Source organism: Carya illinoinensis, chromosome 8, assembly GCF_018687715.1.
Source record: "Carya illinoinensis cultivar Pawnee chromosome 8, C.illinoinensisPawnee_v1, whole genome shotgun sequence".
Taxonomy (NCBI): domain Eukaryota; kingdom Viridiplantae; phylum Streptophyta; class Magnoliopsida; order Fagales; family Juglandaceae; genus Carya; species Carya illinoinensis.
The window spans coordinates 27793925-27815820 of record NC_056759.1 but is presented as its reverse complement, the minus strand read 5'-3'; the positions used below and the strand labels follow the sequence as shown (position 1 = coordinate 27815820).

Below are 21896 nucleotides of genomic sequence, written 5' to 3'. Positions count from 1 at the left end.
ATAACATCCATCCACATGCATACACTTACATACTTTGGGTGCATGAAAAGGGGCTGCCAAGGAGGGCCATTACTTACTTATACTCGAAAACTTATAGTTAGCTTTCCTTTTGTAAAACGTATTTCGTAGAGAAAAGCGTCAGTTCGTAAAGCATCTTAAGGAAAAAGCTTTCGTTTTCTTCTTCATTTATTTTAGAAAACTCTAGAAGAGTATGAACGCAATACTAACCTAGATTTCATGCTATACTCATTCCATGCAGTTCGTTTAAGTGGGTGTCAGATGGCAACCTACATGCATACCCATAACCTTATGTCATTCTCTATCTAATATATAAGCAACTATACTAGAAATAGAACTATGCCTCACTTGGAACACACTTCATCCATTCATGGGCTTTTACATGCCATATACTATGCTAAAACCTTTGGGGTCCTATTCCTTATAGTGAATGTCTATAATTCACCTTAGGGTTGAGACACTAAGATCTTCATCATAATCTTCTATTTCTACATTCTGACGCATGATTCTGACCGACAGAGTCACGCGTTCCAACCTTAGATGATATACTCATCACTACCTTCATGCATCTTAGCCCATACTCAATCCTTATTCCCATCCATACATGCCACAAGGCTTAAAGCCCACTCTGAGGCTAAAATATCGTGTAACCATGCTGATGATAGATTACCCATTACATATAGTAAACCAGTCCGGCATACGTGTCTTGCTAGAGGCACATGTATCTTATCCTTTTTATCACTTAAGACCAACTTATAATCCAATGAACGCCCGCTTGTATAGACAAGCTTTATACTCTGATACTAACTTACTTAGACTTGGTCGATAGGACTCTTCCTACTTCTCGACCCTATACAAGTTCATCCCAACACTTAACAAGAGAATTGCATCCACAAATGCACCTTTGTCACATCACGTAGCTCGAGACAAATCTCGAGTTACAGCATGATGCCGTCATGCTTCTGCTGCACTACTCTGATACCTTTCTACCACTTCACACATACTCTTAGCCATAAGTCAGCCACAAGGTGACACCCGTCACTTCGGACTACAGGTCACGTCATAGCTGTTTCAGGACACTGTTACACAGTTCTCGACGCTGCACAATACACTCTACACTCCTCAACTATGCAAGCATCCTTTTATACGTGACATGCCTTATGGTGCATCACTACACAATATAGGGCACACACCATGTGTACTCTCTTCACACGGTACGTCGCTGCACTACATGGAGTACGTTCCACGTTACTCCCTTCACACACCACGCTGCATCACAACTATGGCATATACCTCATGCCCATACTTCATAGCATAGTCCACAACACTACATAATTATGCCCAACACTTTACTACACAACCATACTTCATAACGAACTCCACAACACTAACAGCACAGTCCACAACCTATTAACTAGCATATATCATAAATAATGAAAGATAGAGGGTTATACCATCGATGGGAGAACTCGTACGTTGCTTGCTGCCCGTCACGATCAAGATGTCAGAGGAGTCATACGTGGCGGTTACCACCGCATATAGTGGTTGTCCACCATGCAAAGTGGAGGTTTGAGCTTGGGAATAGCTAGGCGTGGTCTTGGAAAGGCTTAAGGTGGCCTCGTGGTGGTCTGGGTGGCGAGCACGGTGGCATCACACCATGAACAGTGCACTCGAGAGAGAGTGAGGGTGCTTGAGGTGAAGGAAGGCCATGGAATTTCGTGGGAAGCTAGGGGGAGGAAAATGGAGGCTGGTGGAAGTGCTTGGTGGCAGGAGAGGTGGAGCACGGTCGCACTAGGGCCGTTGGTGGTAGATCTAGGCCATGAGAGACCCATTTTGGGTAGAGAGAGAGAAAAAGGCTCATGGGGGAGGTGGATGGGTGTTGGTAGTTCCTTGGTGGCTAGAGATTACGGTGGTGGTGCATGGTGGCCAATTAGAGAGAGAGAGAGAGAGAGAGAGAGAGAGAGAGAGAGAGAGAGAGAGAGAGAGAGAGAGAGCTGGGTGGAATGGAGATTATGGAAGGGAAGCTCATGAGGTGGTGAAGCTGTTGGTGGCGGGGTGGTGGCTGGACAGTTGCTCACAACAGCGAATCAACCATGAGTAGTGTAAACCGTGCATGAGAGAATGAGAGTTGTAGGTAACTCAGTTGGACATGAAAATGGTTGGAGAAGGTCGTGGTGGTGAGAGGATCATGGTGGTGGTGGTAAGGTGGCGTGGGTAGCCGTGCATGGTGGTGAAACCGTGTGTGTGTGTGACCCATCGGAGAGAGAGAGGTAAGAGGAAAGGAAACCATGGAAATAAAGCCCATGGAGTGAGGATTCCATTAGTGGTGGTTGGAGGTCAAGCTGGCATTGTATGGTGGTGAAACCTATTTTAGAGGTGATGCCGTGGAGGAAGGAGGAGGGCACGTGGGAGCTCGCTGGTGTGAGGAGATGTTGGCCGAAGGTAGAAGGGCAGCTGGTGATCAGCGGTGGTTGGGCTGGAGAAGGGAGTGGTTTGGCTATAGAGGAAGCTAAACAGCCGGGCTGGGAGAGAGGGAGAGGGGAGAGAAAGAGAGGAAAAAGAGAAAAGTGAGGGAAAAAGGTAGGGACTTGGGTATTTAATCCTAATTCTTCTCGTTTCGGGATCTTCAAAATGATCTATCGGTGAGTTTAAAACTGATTGAAAACACGTACGTGTTTTATTTAAAATAAAACACTGAGAAGAATTAAAATGATGAAGTCTCGTTAATTACTCGAAGAAGATAAAATCATTTAAATTAATTTAGAGTTTTCAACGTAAAGTTAAATATCGTAATATTTTTAAATGATTAAAATACTTTATTTAAATAATTTTTCACAATTATAATATTTTTAGAGCTCATCAAAATATTATAATTGTGTTATTTTAAAAACAAGTTTAGTCCAATAACACTGAAAATATCACATATAAATATTTCCAGAATATTTAAAATATTCGTAAGCTTTAAAATATTTATCTTGCTTTGAAATCTGCTTGATATCTTTTAAAACACGTTATCGAAACTCGGCACGTAGATCGAAGCTCATAATTATAGAAGAAAGGATGAGCGGGTTATCACAATACGTTGGGCTGTGGCCCACTCTATCTTAGATCCTTATATTGTTTTAATGTCTTAATTATAACACATAGTACTTAAGGGTATTTTCGTATGTCATTATCAAAGTATAAATAGATGTAGTGTAAGGAAGAAGGGAATCATCTAGAATTTCTATGCTATATTGTTCTGTTGTTGTTTGGAGGTGCTCCCCTCAGAAAGAGCCTTATTTCGTTATTAATATACATGCACTTCCCTTCCATTTGTGTTTTCCTTCTACATTTTCCAACTTAGTTGTAATAAAGTGGTACCAGAGCCCTTGATTATGTACCAAAATTTTCCATGGATGAAGGTATGCATCTTAAAGACTTACAAGAAGGATTCACTTCTTTCAAGAAAATGATAGAAAACCACATAAAAAATATTGAGTCTCAGTTTAATGCGATCAAAGTAGAGATGCAAGCAATGAGACACCAGATAGAGACCATGATGCAACAGTTTACATCCATGGCAACAAATCTACACAATGTAAACAAAGTAGTATCAAGTGGATCTCCAATTCAGAATAAGGGTAATAGATGACAACAACTCATACCTCATACATGGGAGATTCAACTCAGATCTATAAGATTGGACTTCCCTGTCTTTAATGGTAATGACTCACATGGGTGGCTGTATAAGGTGAACCAATTTTTCACATTTCACAATACTCTTCCACACCATCGTTTAAGACTAGTGTCATTTCATAGGGAGGGTAAAGCACTAGTATGGTTTCAGGATCTAGATGAATCTAGTGGATTAACTAGATGGGATGAATTTGTTAATGCTCTTATTAGTCAGATTTGGCCCTAGTAGCTATGATGATCCTATGGAACAATTGACTAGACTAAGGCAAGTGGGCATTGTAGAGGAATACAAAGAAAACTTTGAAGCCTTATCCAACAGGCTGTGTGGGTTATTTGAAACATACAAATTAAGATATTTTCTTAAGGGCCTTTGAGATGAAATTCGGTTGCTTGTCAGAATGTTTAGCCTCAACAATCTGATCACAACTTACGATCTGGCCAAAATACAAGAACAGAATGTGTCTTTACATAAAAGACTAAACTATATAATCCCACACCCATATCACCCATAACCAGCCTCCCTTAAATTTACTCCAAATTTCCATACCATAGGCAAGCCTAAAACCCAACCAAAAGCAGTAGTCCAGTTCAAAAGATCAACCAGAACCAAATAAGGGATCAAAGGGAAAAAAGCCTCTATTACTACTGTGATTCCAAATGGAATCTAGGCCACAGTTGTCAAAGCCCAAACTTCTATTTAATTGAAGAAGTAGAAGATGAACAAGAAGTGCTTGGGAAATGCCACTTGACAGTAGTATGACACTTTCTCAATTTGGAAAATGCCCAGAAATTTCTCTACATGCTATATAAAGGTCTTTGAACCTCAAGAACCATGAGAGTTATAGGCAAAATTGGCAACCAAGCAGTCACTATCCTCATTGATTCAAGAAGTACTCACAACTTCTTGGATCTAGCTCTACTCACTAAAGTTACCTTAACTGTGAAGGAGGATGAGAGAGTGAGGGTGAAAGTGGCAAATGGGGATCAAGTATAGAGTGAAGGGAAAATATAGGGGGTTAATGTGACTTTTCAAGAGGTATTGTTCAATGTCGACATGAATGTGCTTGTGTTGGTAGGTTGTGACATTGTGTTAGGTTACACTGGTTGCAAGGGATGAGCTCTATCTTATGGAACTTTCAGCAACTCACCATGCAATTTACACATAAAAAAGCTATAGTAACAATAAAAGGGTTGAGTGGCAACACATGGATTGAAGAAGTTGGGGCAGTCAACAAGGCCAACAGATTAGAGAATAAAGGGGTCTGTTGATAGAAGAACTTCCACCCACAACAACACCCCCCATTCTAAAACCTATATAGCTCCTCCTCAACCCTTAGCCTGACAGTTTTTTCCCACCATTCTGGCCTACCACCAACCAGATCTCATGAAAATGCCATCACCCTCTAACCTAAAACTAAACCAGTCTCTGTTAGGCCCTATCGCTATCCACATTTCCAGAAGGATGAAATTGAAAAAATAATCAAGGCATTACTGGAGTTAGGAGTGATCAAGTTCAGTCAAAGTCCCAATTCATCATCTGTACTGCTGATGAGGAAGGCAAATGGCAAGTGCTATTTATGTCTCAATTATAGGGCACTAAACAGTGTCACTGTCAAGGATAAGTACCACATTCCAGCTGTGGAAGAATTAATGGATGAGCTAAATGGCGCCAAGGTGTTTTCAAAGCTTGATCTAACGTCAGGTTACCATCGAATTAGGGTGAAACCTGAAAACATCCCTAAGATTGAGTTCAAAACACATGAGGGGCACTATGAATTTCTAGTTATGCCTTTTGGCTTAGTCAATGTCCCTCCACTTTCTAAAGCCTCAAGAATCAGGTTTTAAAGCCTTATTTCCAAAAGCTTATTTATTTATTTGTATGACATTTTGATTTATTGCAGGGATGAGGAAGCCCACTTAAACCATATGAAGGTCGCCTTTGATATCCTAAGGGAAAATCAATTATTTACTAAGTTAAGCAAATGCTATTTTGGCTGCACAGAGATCTCATATTTGGGTCATTTAGGGCTAGTTTGGGTGGTAAGAATACTTTACTACTATTCATTATTTTATTATTAATTTTTACCTGTACTATTATTTAATACTCTTTTCATTACTTTTTACTATTATTTACAGAGTATCTGAGATCATCTCACTACCCAAATACAATCTTAATATTTGGCCAAGGAGTTCGAGCATATCCAGAAAAGATTAAGACTATGTTGGGCTGGCTAATACCTAAATCTATCAAGGCCTTTAGAGGTTTCTTGGGTTTAACAGGCTATTACAGAAGATTTGTTTGAGGATATGAGGCTATAGCTACCAAGCTAACCAGCTTGCTTAAGAAGGATAGTTTTGTTTAGGATGAGGAAGCACAAACTGCTTTGACAGGCTTAAAACAACCATAACTGAACCCCAGTCTTGGCCCTTCCCAATTTTCAGTCACCCTTTGTCATTGAGTGTGACGCTTTAGGAGACGCTATTGGAGAAGTTTTAATGCAGCCAGGCAAACCCTTAGCATTCTTTAGTCAAGCATTGAAGGGTAGAGCTCTAGGACTCTCCACCGCTAGCACTAGTTTTTGTAGTACAAAAGTGGCGCCACTATTGGGTCAACCCTTTGTGGTCAAAACAGACCATTAAAGTCTTAAATTCCTATTGGATCAAAGAGCAGGGACTGTCATGCAACAAAAGTGGATTTCTAAGTTTATGGGCTATGACCTCATTGTTGAATACATGAAGGGTAGAGAGAACCAAGTAGTTGATGCCTTATCAAGGCAAGGAAGGGAAACTGAAATAACTATCTCGATTATTTCTTTCCCTAATTGGAATTGGATGACTAAAATCAAGGCTTTATATATGATTGATGACAAAACCCAAGTTATGAGGGAGAAACATGAATAGGGGCAGTTACCACCACCATACTTAGTGAAAAATGAAGTTTTATTCTACAATGGTATAGTGTATATCCCTACCAACCAAACTTTCATCCACAAGTTACTTGACTTAATGCACAACAGCCCCACTTAGGCTTTGATAAAACTCTGCACAGGGTTAAGAGAGATTTCTACTAGCCTATCCAGAAGTCTAATATGAAGGCATTCTTAAGGAGCTGTGATAGTTGCCAAAGTGTGAAGGTAGATAACACATTTCACAGTGGTCTCCTCCAACCCCTACCCATACCCTCTACACCATGGACTGACAGAACTATGGATTTTGTTGATGGTTTACCTATATCTAGAGGGTTTAATGCTCTGTGGGTGGTAGTCGACACGTTTACCAAGTACTCTCATTTTATCCCACTCTCTCATCCCATACTGCTAAGGTGGTAGCCCAACTTTTCTTAAAACATATTTTCAAATTGCATTGCATGCCCAACTTGGTTATCTCAGACAAGGATCCTACTTTTACCAGTAGGTTTTGGAAGGAATTGTTCTCATTACAAGGAGTCCAGCTAGCATTTAGCACTACTTACCATCCTCAAATGGATCATCAAACAGAATCTATCAATAAATGGGTGGAGAACTACCTTAGAAGGTACGTAAGGGATAGGTCGAAGGATTGGTCAAAATGGATTGCCCTAGCATAATGGTGCTACAATTCTAGTCAACATGCATCAAGTAAAGTCACACTCTTGAAGGCTTTATATCGGTATAATCCCCCTAGACTAGTCAGCTATATTGCTGGAACAACAAGAGTTGAAGAGGTGGAGATTACCTTGCTTGACCTTGACCAATTGTGGAACCTATTGAAATAAAACCTGGTTAGGACTCAAGAACATATGAAAAAATATGCTGACAAGGGGAGAAAAGAACAACATTACCAGATTAGGGATTGGGTTTACTTGAGACTTCAACCATACTGACAATTCTCCATCCGCTATCACCAAAGCTTCAAGCTTTCCCCTCGATTCTATGGACCATTTCAAGTGGTCTAGAAAATAGGTGAGGTGGCCTACCACCTTTAGCTCCTAGAGTCTGCTCAGATCCATGATGTGCTTCATGTATCACAACTGAAATAGAAGATAGGTTACCAGGTTAGCCCCATTCTGACACTACCACCAGTAGATAACAGAGGAGTCTTTAAACCAGAGATTGAGGAAGGGCTTACCAAGCCAATGAGGAAGGTGAAGAACAAACCCTTCGTTGAGCTCTTGATTTAGTGGCAGGGACAACCACAAGAAGAGACATCATGGGAGCCGTACCACCAACTGTGCGCCGAGTACCCACACCTTGTAGGCAAGGTATTTTGATGGGAGGGGGATTTGTTACACGCTGACAAGGGAAGAACTGAACTGGGAAGATGAAGTATTAGGAGGTTGTCGACTAGTTGAGATAACCCTAGAGCAAAAATCTAAAAGAGCTTATACGTGATGGGCTCAGAAGAAAGGCTACAAAGACTTAAGGCATCCAGGCTTGGGCATACGTTGGGCTATGGCCCACTCTATCTTAGATCCTTATATTATTTTAATGTCTTAATTGTACCTAAGGATATTTTCGTATTTCATTATCATGGTATAAATAGATGTAGTAGAAGGAAGAATGGAATCATATGGAATTTCTCAGTTGTACTGTTATATTGTTGTTTGGAGGTGCTTCTCTCGAAGAGAGCCTTATTTCCTCATTAATATACATACATATCCCTTCCATTTGTGTTTTCCCTCTACATTTCCCAATTTAGATGTAACAAAAAATTGGGGAAGCTAGGGTTTGTTTAGCGGTGCGTAGTTAAAAGCTTTAGGAATTAATGTCATCTTTATATTGTGTCATTTCTAAGATCATCGTGAGCTTTGGATTTTTAGTTTCTTTGGAAAATCGTGTATTTTTTGTCTTTTGCATGCTGAACAAATGATCCATCAATTAAACCCCAGTGTCATGATGGACTTGACTTTCCTCAACAAGGAATTACGTTGCTTGGGTGTTGATCCATTGTCTTCCGATACTACCTGTCAACCATTGATCCCTATTAAAATATATAATAAAATTTACCTATTTTCATTAGTTTAAATTTTTAAGACAAGTGGTGATTTTACATAGTATTAGAGCAGAGGTCTTGAGTTCAAATCCTGACTCTACACTCTGTCTCATTTAATTAAATATTATATGTGTTGTGCTACCCATTGAGGAATAGTCTGGCTACACGTAAGGAAAATGTTAAGATATAAAATATATAATAAAATGATATCTATTTTTCCATTAACTTAAGCTTTTGGAATAAGGGTGGTCTCACAATCCCTTCATCTTGTTGTGGGAGGAATTCACCTATCAAATCAATTGCTCCATTCATCAACCAAGTCACCTATAATTTTTATACACTTAAAAATTAAAAAAATTCACAACATCATAAAAAACACTTTCTTAATTACTAAATAAAAAATAATTGAATCGGAAAAATGTCTCGAGACCACCTCTTGGTATCTTTTAGCTTTGTAGACCCCCCTCCTTCTTGGCCTTTCTCTTCCTTTTTATAATATTTTTTTCTTTTTTTCTTTTTCCCAAACCACTTCCCCCCCCCCCCCCAAAAAAAAAAAAAGAAAAAAAAAAAAACATATCCTTGTTCTACCCCCAACAGTTCTTTCTTCCCTCCTAGCTCTTTCTTTTCCTCTTCTTTTTCTTAAGAGTTTGACAATGTCTATAGTTTCTATCCATTCACAAGTTTCAAAGATCTCTCACACGGTTGAGAGACTTATGGGTTCCAGAGACCAAGGCTTTGGGTTTCACGGGGTCCAAAGAGCCACGACTAGGGTCCAAAGACCAACATTCTTGGTCGTCAGTCCAAATAGCCTCTAGTTCCACAAATCTGTAATCTCTAATGGCCAAGAGATTCTGGAATGTGGAATGATCTTGTTTATTTTTTATGATTGTTTGTTGTCTAGATTCTTGATTTTCTACACTGAGACATAGGATTGATTTGAAGGTGGCGAAATTTGGATGGGCTAATTTGAAGTAAGTCTGATTTGGATTATGTGGAGCTGATATGCAGGATGCTGGACGGAGTGTTGGTTAACCTACTCGTCCATTCAACAGATACGAGCGGACAGGAGATCAAAGCAGGGCTTGGGACGGGTTGGAAGATTTCCGCCTTGCCTCGGTGGTTGCAGGGCTGTTGCTACCTATTAACATAGGCTAGGTAGCACCATAATCTAGATGAAAAAATAGTTGGAATCTACAAGTCTAGCGAGCCTAAAACCTCCAATTCTAAGTTTAAATAAACCATCTAGGTGGTGCACGATTTCGAATCTCCTTCTCTCTCTCTCTCTCTCTCTCTCTCTCTCCTTCTCTCTCTATAGAACAAAGCCCGATAGACCCCCCCAAGAGGGAGGTGGGAGCCTCGGCCTCCCCCTCCCTCCCATCTCTCCGTTTACTTTAGGTTGTTTTAAGTACTAAAATAAGGCTGGAGGTGGCTGTTTAACGGTGGTTTTAGGGCTGTTTTGTGTGTCTCTCGCGTAGTGGATCTAGAAACCACCTCTGCTCCGAGGTGGTGGTTTTTGTGCTGGCGTTTGGTGGGCATTTGAGGCTGGGTTTCGACGTAAACTTTCGAGCTCTGTTTTCATCTAGAAAGAACAGAGGGCGGGAACATGTCCGAGACGGAGGGGTGGCGGCACGAACAGATCGTCCAGCTAAACCGAAACATGCTACCAGCCTTTCCGGGATTCCCTGGTTTGTGTGATGGAGTTTGGTTAGCCTCTGAAGCCGAGTTTCGGCATGAGCTCACGAGCTCAATTCATCTAGAAGAACAGAGGGCTATTTCGAAGCACGCTACCAGATTGGTCCAGCCATATCGAAGCACGCTACCAGCCATTCCGAAGCATGCTATCGGTCATCCGAAGCCGTCTGCGAGTGGTCCAAGAAGCACAGCAGGGTGAGAGACGGCGGCATGCTCAAGTGATGGTGGAGGGGCACTCTACAACTGGGAAGATGCAAAGGAAAAACGAGGAGAGGACGGGTGGTGGCAACAGAAGAAAGTTGAAAACCCTAACGGGCTGGGCCCCACGTTCACACTAGCTGGGCCTTTTTTGGCTTAGTCTAGGCCCACTTGTTTTTACACCCATTGCCATTTTATTTGTTTTATGTATTTGCAGGTTTTGTTTCTGTTTCAATTGTTAAAAATAAAAAAGAAATAGTCTAGTGTCCCACTCCTCTTTTGGAAGAACGTGAGTGTTTTGTCCTACTCCTCATTTAGAGGAGGGTAGGTGTTTGTACTCTTCCTCCTTGGGATGAGAGAGTGTGGTTGTACTCCTCCTCCTTAGGAGGGTGGAGCGTGGTTGCACCTTTCTTCTTTAGAAGAAATGTCGTTTAGCTCTGTTTTAACAAAGCGCTTTTTCTATTGACTGTTGTCAGGAGAGAAGGTATAGAAGTTTTAGACAATGTCCGTCACAAAGAAATTTGTTGGCGGAAGAGCCCCTAATAGATGAGCAGTTTGGCTGATAATCTGGACTTTCCTATATTGATTAGTCACAGATGTAACTTCGGTTTCAGTAAATGAAATTAAGTCTATTTCAAAAAAAATAAAATAAAATAAAATAAACCATCCAAGTCAGACAAAAGTTTCACATGACTGAGCTTGACAAATTCGGGCCTATGCCTTATTTAAAATTCTCTATCTTCAATTCAAATCGGTGCTAATCGTATCAAATACTAGGCTACTTTATAATTAGAAATCTTCGATGAACTGCTAAACAATCAAATCAATCCACCCTTTAGGGCAAATGTAAAGAGTTCAAATTTGATGAGCACGAGAAAGCCTCATAGGCACGTTTAAGCATCATTTCTCCGATAGATCCTTTTTGCAAGCCCATATTTTTACAAACCAATGATATAGAAGATGTTGAAGTATGTCACATCAATTTGGCTCGATTATTAAAAAATAAAGCTCAAGCTCACTCAAACTCTAATTGAACATTTGTAGATGTTAACACTCGGCTCGTTATAATTTTTATTAAAACAAATATTAAATTAAAAAAATAAAAATAAAACAACTGATATTCTTACTCTCAGCAGCTCTTATCCAACTCTAATCAATTATACTTGTATAAGATTTTAATATATTTATATAATTATGTTCATAAAATAATGAATTATATACGTACAAAAATATTCATCATAACTACGTCTGCCATATATATTTAGTTGGACGAGTTTTATATATTTTTATATCATTTAATAACTGAGTCTAATTTTTTGAATTCGGGCAGGGTTGCATTGTTTATTTACAGCCCTAGCATAACGTCTCCCAACCATCCCACCCTTTCCTGGTGAAAACATCAAGTATCAATACATTCCAAATGTTTCATCACACAAAGCAAGTATTTATAACCAGAGTGATCTGGACTGTCTGTTTCCAGCAACATGTTGCCTAATCAAGAAGTTCTTCATCCAAAAACGACATAATCAATAGACTCCAAATTCATACCAGCAACATATGTGTGAACAGCAAAGTAATTGTTTTTTTTTTTTTTTTATTAACACCGGACAACTGAGAAGATAGGTTGAGCAGCAAAGTAATCTTAACAGATAAACAAAGAGAAAACCACTACCCAAATGCCTTATGAAATTCCTAAATGAAGGACCAAGAGCAGGATACTCCAAACATCCAGATAATAAGAGAACATAGTACATCACAAACTTCAAACTTAAAGACCACGCAACTAATTCCCTCACATCGTCAATTGCTTGGATGAACCTGGCATAAGGGCTCCATCAAGGACGCCCCAGCAAGCAAACAATAGTAGCAATAAAGAAATCTCAATCATGCACACATTTGCATAAGCAGGCACGCACACAAATGCAAACAGTCATAACTACAATGTTCTAGAAAAATGACTTCAGGTATATTAATTAAAATCAGAAATATAAATAAAATGTTTAGGAGCGTTTTGCTACAAAGAAGGTTTTTAGACTACTTTGAACTATAATCTAAAATACAACAATAGCTAAAGCAGCAGCTTCAAAAGCTTTATTCTGAAGGAAACTTGGCTCCAAATTAGTTCAGAAAATCTAGATAGCATAATTAAAAGATCACGTCGAAAATGAATAAGTTGACACAACACCGCACACTTTGTATGCATCACGGACCTGAAGTCACATATGCAATGCCAAAACCAGCCACTGACAGAAAACCTTTCTCTAATCTGCTCTCGATTGGCCAGCTCGGGAAGAAAGGATGATACCAACAATGAGGCCATACAAGGCCAAGGCCTCGGCAAAGATGAGAATAAGAATCATTCCAACAAAAAGCTTTGGCTGTTGTGCATTTGCTCTGCAAAATACAATCAACTTCCATCAAAGGAAAAACTAATACAGAATAAATCATCAATGTAGAAAGTAGTTTTCATGTAAATCATATTGCAAACGCTCATTTCTATAGAATTATAGGAATTTGTAAATCGTATTGCCAAAAAGAACTTATGCATCTCCAACCAGCATTTGAGAAAGAGAAATGCTAAGTGTACTTAAGAAAAACTTACTAAAAACTTACTAAAATCTTAATTACCCACATGTCAGCTATTGATATCCTAAAGATTATGAAATTTGAATTTAAAATTTGAATTTGAAGAGAAAACTAATAAAATCAGTCTTGAAAGTAAAAATGTAAGTAAAGTTGTAAGTACATGTAGCATTACTCTTTGAAAAATATCCAATCTCTATTAAGGCACCATAATGACATTTATATGAATCTTTTTAAACAAAAATCATCCCAAAGATTCATTTAAAAGAAAACTGTTTCCTAACCAGTTTAACTGATCAATGACAGGATATCATACAAATGAACCAAAATAAATACACAACATAATTTAGATTCTGGTGTCCTATTCCTAAAGTTTGCAAATTCAAATTTGAGATTCTTAATTTTTGCTAGGAATGAGTTGTTACAATGTCTTTATCAAGAATCTAATTCATAATAGCCTATGAGAAACAGATCCTGTGCATAAATAGAGAACAATTTCATTTATCACCATATGTATTCTTATCAACCAAATAATGGAGATGAACACAAGACCTTGTTATATATGACGTCGGAACACCACCGTAACCCTAAAACCTATAGATTTACAAGTTATGTTAATACTGATCAATTGCACTTGTGAATACTACAGTCGGTGGTTTTTGTCGGTGGGTCCCGTCGGGTGGGAATATCATTTCCCCAGTCAATTTATCCACTCACATTCCATTCCAGCCAATATCAGACAAACAATGATATTATATACAAATATATATATATATATATATATAGAGAGAGAGAGAGAGAGAGAGAGAGAGAGAGAGAGAGAGAGAGTACCTCACACCGGCATCGCCAACGATACCGATAGCCATACCAGCGGAAAGGCCAGCAAGACCACAAGCGAGACCGGACGAGAGGTGGGCATACCCGTCGAAAAGGTAATAAGATTTGGCCTTTGGGTTAATCCCCGTACTGATAATAACCGCAATGATCAAACCGTAGATACCTAACACGCCAGCCATAACAACGGGCACAATGGATTTCATCACAAGCTCGGGCCGCATCACTCCCATCGACGCCACGCCCACACCGCTCTTTGCAGTGCCATATGCGGCACCCATACCTTAAAACAAAACAATGGAAACCAAAATTCGTAATGCAATTAAAGAGGTTAAAAGGAAGATAAATAAATAAAGGCATGCTTGTACGTTTATATAGGTTATCTATTTGGTTGCCGAGAAAAAGAGAGATTTTACGGTGCAAACGGAGAGTAAGGGTTTGGGCTTACAAGAGAAAACGAGGGCAGCCGCAGCGCCGAGGAAGCCGAAGAACGGAGCTGTTTCGTCCCCGCTGAATGTGGTCATCTTTCCAAGGATTCGATTACGAGAGACTTTGGGAAATTGATCGGAAATTGTGTGTGTGTTCGATAGAAAGAGAGATGAAGGAAGCTTCGAGGTGGCCCGGTAGAGGCCGTATCTTTTTAACTACTTATGGTAGAAGCCTTGAAGCGTCGGTACCGCTAACTTTAAAGGGCTGAGATTGACAATGGGCTCATGATGCATTAAAATTTCAAGCTGAACTGACTTCAGGCTCAAGCCCATTTCCCTACAAAGAAACGAAGCCCACCCACGTACAATGACCAAGAGAGATGTGAATAAGCCGCCCAACAACGAAGGCAAAGGATGGGGCATAACATCAAAAAATCGTGCATAATTATGGACACAAAGCTCAGCTTCCATGGCTGTACAAGGCGGTGGTCTGACTCCAAATTGTAATTGCATCCGGCATTAGGTGCTCCCATGAACAATATAGCAATGAGGTACAATCATTTATATAATCATGTATTAAAACAATGGTATTTATGTAAAGTGATGTTTTTATAAGTTACTTTACAAAAATTCTCTCATTTAAAATATAATTGTATAAACGGTTGTGAAAAAGATTGAAAGTATGGGGGAAAACCGGAAATTGAAAAAAGAAGAAGACATTAATAATAAAAAAAAGGGAGAAGACGAGAAAAAGAATGATAGAAAGAAGAAGAGATTGAATAGAGAAAGAAAAAAGACAAGGGGGATGGAAGGAGGGGTGATTGATGGTGTTGGAGTTTCGTCGAGACTACTTGCACTCAAAAAATACAAATATTCAATTAATGCTATGTGATCCATACACAAATATTCTCAAATTTAAAACATGATTTTGTATAGTTATTAAAAGGGTTATATGTATATCATTACTCTTTTACCTAACTATCTCTCTCACCCTGACACCGGAGTTCATAGGAAATATGAACTCCAACAGAACTGAGTACAAAAACTTTTTTTAAAAGGACATACCAATCTTTACCAAAGAAGAAGGTAAAAAAAAAAAAAAAAAAATAAAAGAAAAAACAACTTGTAAGCAAATATAGATGTCTAGACCATGAGAATTTAGGCAAATATGAGAAGCTTCCAAATTTAGGCAAATATGCAATGTGCATCCAATATTCGCACTAAGCATGAGTTAAGGAAGCTGAGAATATATATATATATATATATATATATATATATATATATATATATATATTTAGGGAATGTTTAAGCTTGGATGTATGCACATATAAGTACCAATTATATGGAGAAAATTATGTACATGAGTCTCCTCTCTATTTTTCTCTATGGAAATAGAGGTGGTGGAAGCAGTTATAACTACCTAAAAGGAAAGTGAGTGCGAGGTAGCCATGGATGAGTCTGCTGGTGGTGGACTGAAGAGTTTGGAAGAACAGTGAAAGAAGCTAAGGCTATTGAAGGAAGAAAGAGTGGTTGTCGATGTTGGTGAGGAGGTTGAAGTGGAAGCTTGAGAACAGGGGGAGCGTAATCTAGTCGGGAAGATCTGTCTGGAGAGATCGATTAGCAAGGAAGTTTTGTCAAGCACGATGAATAAGATCTGGCATATCAGTAAGCCAACTGAATTTCGAGAGGTTTGTGACAATAAGTTTGTAATTATTTTTCACACAGTGGCTGATAAGTTGAGAGTGATGGATGGCAGACCATGGTTATTTGATAACCATTTGTTTGTACTTAAGGTTTTTGATGTTTTTGCTCAATCAAATGAGTGGAGCTTTGGTCATGAGCTATTCTGGATCCAGATTCACAATTTACCTATGTTTTGTATGACAAAAGAGAAGGGTCGTTTAATTGGTGAATCATTAGGAAGATTAATGAAGGTGGATATTCCTGTGAATGGTATAGGATGGGGGGGATTCTTGCGAGTTAGAGTGGAAATTCCATTGAAGAAAGCTGTGGTTCGTGGGATGTGAATAAAGGTGAATGGACAGAATGTGTGGGCTAGTGTGAAATATGAGAAAATGCCTAGACTATGTTTTCAATGTGGTTGGTTGACTCATGGGGAGAAGGGGTGTTTGATGGGAGGTGAGGGTTTAGGTAATGGAAAGTCTTCTCAAGAGCAATTTGGCTCATGGCTTAGAGCTGATGGGGGATTTAGGAGAAAAGGCTATAAGGAAGGAGGGGACAAACAATCATGGGAGAGGAAAATAAATGAGGAAGATACTAGTAGAGGAGAGGAAAGCTTCTTATGAGGTGGGGAGTAAGGAAAATTTTACTAAGTCTAGAGAAGAGGAGTCAATTGTGGTGAAAATGAAGGAAGGTGAAGAAGAAAGAAATGAGGGGGACAATGGAAGGGAGTTAATGTTGGTAAAGGGGTAGGATGTGATAGAGGAGCAAATTAATAATATGAAAAGTGGGGATGGAGAGGTTGGGTTAGAAGATGAGATTAATGAGGTGAAGGGATAGCAATCTAAGTGCTGCAAGGGGGGGATATGCAGTGAGGAGTCTGGGTTTGAAAAAATAAATGAGGTTAGAAAGACTTGGAAGAGGAGAGCTAGAGAGGTGGTTAAACCAAAAAGTCTGGGGATGATTTTAGGGAGGAATAAGAGATTGATTAGTAGGGTGGAGAGGGAGGATGAAGGTGGAGATGTAAATACTAAGAAAGTTAGGAGGGAAGGCATTGATTCAGAAGTTTTGTTATTATTGGCAGGTGCTGCAAGGCAGCCCTGCCAGGATCAATGAGGGCTTTAAGTTGGAACTGCCGAGGGCTTGGCAACCCTTGGACAATTCAGTTCCTTTGTAGACTTGCAAAGGAGAAGTTGCCAGACTTTATCTTCATTATAGAGACAAAGTTGAGATTTGAGAAAGTAGAAGTTGTGCAAAATAAATTGGGCTTTGAAGGTTGTATGGTGGTGGAATCGAGAGGATTGTGTGGTGGGTTGGTGATGATGTGGAAGGATGTAGAGGGGGTGGAGCTATGGAATTACTTACAATGGCATATTAACCTATGGGTTAAGAATAAAGGGGAGAGTTCTAAGTGCCTCATGACTGGTTTTTATGGGCATCCAGAGGTTGCTAAGAGGAAGGGTTCTTGGGAGTTACTGTAAATGCTAAAACCTTCTCCTGAGGTGGGATGTTGTGTTCTAGGAGATTTTAATGAGATAGTGTCCCAAGGCCCAAGGGGAGAAATGGGAAGAAAATGAGAGGAGGGAGAGGCAAATGGAAGATTTAGAGAGGCTTTATTTAATGGAGGATTGTGTGATCTTGGGTGGAGGGGCATTAAGTATACATGGAGCAATGGTCATGATGACAGTTCTTTTGTTAAAGAAAGGTTAGATCGAGCTATTGCCAACTAAGCTTGGAGGAGATCTTTTAATAAAGTAGAAGTGGAAACAATGGTAGCTTGGTGTTCTGACCATCTACCTAGTCTACTTACCTACTCAAGAGACAAATTTACTTATGAGAAAGGTAAGAGAATATTTCGCTATGAAATGTGTTGGGATAAGGAGGAGGAGTGTGGGGTGACAGTGGAAAGGGCATGGAAGAGGTATGGAGGTGAGGGGAAATGTAGACGATCCAGTGTTCAAAGAAGGCTTAACTCATATAGACAAGCTCTCAGTTTATGGTCCTCAGAGAAGTTTGCTAAGAGAGGGGCTGATATTAAGCTCTTATCTAGTAAACTCAAAATTCTAAAAGAGGTGGACGGGCCTGAAAATACCTCTAAAATAAGAAATATAAGCAGAAAGCTGGATGAATTGCTGGAATAGGAGAATATTGGTGGAAGTAGAGAACTAAGGCTCATTGGTTGCAGCAAGGTGATCTTAATACAAAATTTTTTCATGCCTGTGTAAACCAACGAAAGAAAAAGAATACTATCTCTGAGATTACTAATTCTCAAGGGTGTTTAGTGAGTAAACAGTTAGAAATTGAGGGTGCTTTTGGAGAATATTTTGCTGAAGTCTACTTAACCAGCAACCCTTCTGAAATTGAAATTGAAAGGTGTATTGGTGATATTGAGCCAAAGATCATTAAGGAAATGAGGTGTGGGTTAGAAGGGACTTTTAACGGAGAAAAGGTGAATGTGGCTCTGAAACAGATGTCACCTTGGAAATCCCCTTGGCTTGATGGTTTTGGGGCTGGTTTTTTTCAGAAGCATTGGGGTGTCATTGGTAGTGATATAAGTGAGGTTGTTTTAGAGTTTCTTAATGGGGGATCGATGGTGGCATACTTAAATCATACTCATATAGCTTTGATACCAAAGGTAAAGAAGCCTAAGACAGTGATGGAGTTCAGACCAATTAGTTTATGTAATGTTTTATATAAACTAATATCAAAGGTCCTTGCTAATCGTGTGAAAAAGGTGCTACATACTGCTATTTCACAGAATCAAAGTGCTTTTATTGCTGACAGACTCATTATTGATAATATTATGGTTGCTTTTGAGTTACTTCACTCAATACAGTCTAAGCAAAAAGGAAATATAGGTAATATGGTTGTTAAAATTGATATGTCAAAGGCATATGATCGTGTGGAATGACCTTTCTTGCAAGCTATGTTGATTAGACTGGGATTTGGGGAGAAGATTACTAAATTACTAATGTTGTGTGTCCAATCAGTAAGTTATTCAGTGGTAGTGAATGGGAGGCCAGGGCAGAAATTTTTTCCTTCAAGAGGATTAAGGCAAGGTGATCCTCTATCCCCTTATTTGTTCCTTATTTGTGTAGAAGGAATAAGTCATATGTTTTTGAGGTCTGGAAGGGAAGGTGTATGAAGGGGAGTAGCCGTTGGGGGGGGGGGGGGTTAAAAGTTAATCACCTGCTTTTTGCAGATGATTGTGTGATCTTTGACAGGGCTACCTTGAATGAGTGGAGAAGCATGTATGACATTCTTGATTGCTATGAGGAAGGCCTCGGGGCAGAAGCTTAATAAGCATAAGACTTCCATTTTCTTCAGCACAAACACAAAAGAGAATGTAAAGAGTGAAATATATAGAGAGGTTGGGTCCTATATTTGTGATAGATATGAGAAATATCTTGTTTTGAACGAGAGAGTATGGAAGAGGATTCAAAACTAGAAAAATGGGTTTTTGTCAAAAGTTAGAAAGGAAATTCTGATTAAGGCTGTCTTACAAGCCATTCCTACATACACGATGAGTGTATTCAAACTACCTCAGAGATTGTGTGGTGAGATTGAACAACTCTTCTCTAAGTTCTGGTGGTCTCAGTATAAAAAGGATAATGGGATGCATTGGTGGAAGTGGAGTAGGTTGGGATAGAATAAAATGGGAGGTGGATTGGGTTTTAGGCAACTTGAAGATTTTAATTTGGCTGCGCTAGTTAAGCAAGGGTGGAGAATGTTGATGGATCCTACTTCTCTTGTTGCCAGAATTTTTAAAGATAAGTATTTTAAGAATGTCCCTTTACTTGAAGCCACTTTGGGTAAATCTCCTTCATTTATTTGGAGGAGTGTGTGGTCTGCTTTAAGGGTGATTAAAAAAGGAATGAGGATGAGGGTTAGGAATGGAGAAAATATCAGAATTTGGAGTCATAAATGGTTGCCAAAACTTGTTACTGGTTGTGTACAGTCTCAAGTAAAAATTTTACAAGCTGAGGATCGAGTTTGTGAGTTAATTAATAAATCCAGTAAAGGATGGAAGGTAGATTTAGCGAGGCAAATTTTTGAGAAGGATGAAGCTGATTTGATACTGTCTTTACCAATTAGCCCAGTAGAAGCAGAGCATAGATTAATTTGGAAAAACTCAAAAGATGGAAAGTTCTCGGTAAGAAGTGCTTATCATATGGAACAACAAGTTAGAAGGCAAAGGGGTGGGGAGAGTTCAGAGTTTGGCAGAGAAGAAGGGATATGAAAATAGATTTGGAAGTTGGGAGTCCCAGGTGCTGTTAAACTTCTTTTGTGGAAAGTAGCCAACAATATTCTTCCTACTATGATAAATCTAAGGCAAAGGAGGGTGGTAGAGGATGCAAAGTGTCCTATTTGCTTGGAAAATGAGGAATCAAAGATGCATGCTATTTGGTAGTGCCCTGCGGCTTCTGATGTTTGGGTTAAGATGGGCAATCCTGTACAGAAATGGAGGGTGGGAGTAAAAAAAATTTTGCAGCTTTGGGAGGAAATGTATAGTAAACTCCCTATTGAGAATATAAAAAAAATGACTATGATCATGAGAAACATCTGGCATAGAAGAAATAAATATGTGTTTGAGAAAAAATTCTTGACTCCTACTAGTGTTGTACAGATTTCATTAACAGGATATAAAGAGTATAAGCTAGCTCAAGAGAGGTTAAGGGGTGAGATAGATAAAATTACTATCAAGCCAACTATGAGGGGAGGCAATGGGTGGAGGAAACTAAGGGATTCAAAGCTAAAAGCTAATTTTAATGCTGCAATTAATGTGTCCTCTCAGAGATTGGGGGTTGGGGTGGTAATTAGAGATGGTGAGGGTGAAGTTTTTGTTGCAAAATGTATTGTTAAGGTGTTAACTGGCTTTGCTTTTGTTGCAGAATGTTTTGCTTTGTAGGGAGCAATGGTACTATGTGAAGACTTGGGGTTAGGGGATGTCCAGTTTGAAGGGGATGCGAAGGGAGTTATTGATGCAGTAAGGAAGGGGGAAAGGGATGATTCTAGTGCTGGTCATCTGATGGAGGCTTTGCAGCAGAAGCTAAGATCATATTTTAGGTGAAAAGTGAGCTTTATAATGAAGTTGCTAATTAATTAGTTAAGATGGCATTAAACTGTGAGGAAGATATGTATTGGGTTGAGGAGAGTCCTGAGGCAATTGTTAATCAAGTAGTTATAGATAAAATGTATGATGTAACTGATACAAATTGAATATGAATACAATGAGGATTTTTTTTCAAAAAAAAGTGAAGTACCAATTATATGACTTCTGTCTTCTACAAATTCATTGCATCTTCGATGCCTACCAAAAGATCAATGCACGTACACTAATTATGGCTAATCCGATTGGTCAGACGAACGTGGTAATTAATGCATGCTCACACTTGAATACTCTGTGATTAAGCTTTTGATTAATAAATAGAGAGAGATTCAATTGATATTCTCCCTTCCGTCATTCATCTACTAGTAAGTATGTGTCGTTTACTTCAACATTTCCTCATTGATTACACTTGTTCTACTGGCGTTTACAAATATTTTTATGGTAAAATAAATCTAATATATTAGATGAATTTATATCAATTTATAACTTTATTTTTATAGAAATTTTTTGTGGTTGTAGCACTGATCCTAATACTTATAATGTGTAGAACTTCCTTTCAATTAAAAAATATAATGTGTAGAACTTCTCTTGGCTATAGCCTTAATATAATAACCATTATAATTATTAAAAAAATAAAGTAAAAATACAAGTACCTTTTCTATATAAAGTGATATGGCAAACTTCTATATCAGTAATACGATAAA

The 21896-nt window shown here is 39.0% G+C and overlaps 1 protein-coding gene across 1 annotated transcript; it reads right to left on the bottom strand.

Moving 5' to 3' along the window:
* Window positions 1-12504: 12504 nt before the first annotated feature.
* LOC122317856 (V-type proton ATPase subunit c1-like) lies at window positions 12505-14621 on the bottom strand. The gene is made up of 3 exons (XM_043134897.1): window positions 14423-14621; window positions 13972-14257; window positions 12505-12951 (listed from the first exon to the last, which is right to left on the bottom strand). Exons 1-3 carry the CDS (start codon window positions 14496-14498, stop codon window positions 12819-12821), a joined length of 495 nt encoding a protein of 164 aa, XP_042990831.1. The 5' UTR covers window positions 14499-14621; the 3' UTR covers window positions 12505-12818.
* Between the last annotated feature and the right edge of the window lie 7275 nt (window positions 14622-21896).

What these genes read in the sequence shown, in the direction of transcription:
- LOC122317856 (XM_043134897.1), bottom strand. Translation starts at nt 14,498, where the DNA reads ATGACCACATTCAGCGGGGACGAAACAGCTCCGTTCTTCGGCTTCCTC. An exon ending in GGCTGCCCTCGTTTTCTCTT is followed by an intron (nt 14,258 to 14,422) that starts GTAAGCCCAAAC and finishes TTTTGTTTTAAG; the next exon opens with GTATGGGTGCCGCATATGGC. An exon ending in GTTGGCGATGCCGGTGTGAG is followed by an intron (nt 12,952 to 13,971) that starts GTACTCTCTCTC and finishes TGTATTTTGCAG; the next exon opens with AGCAAATGCACAACAGCCAA.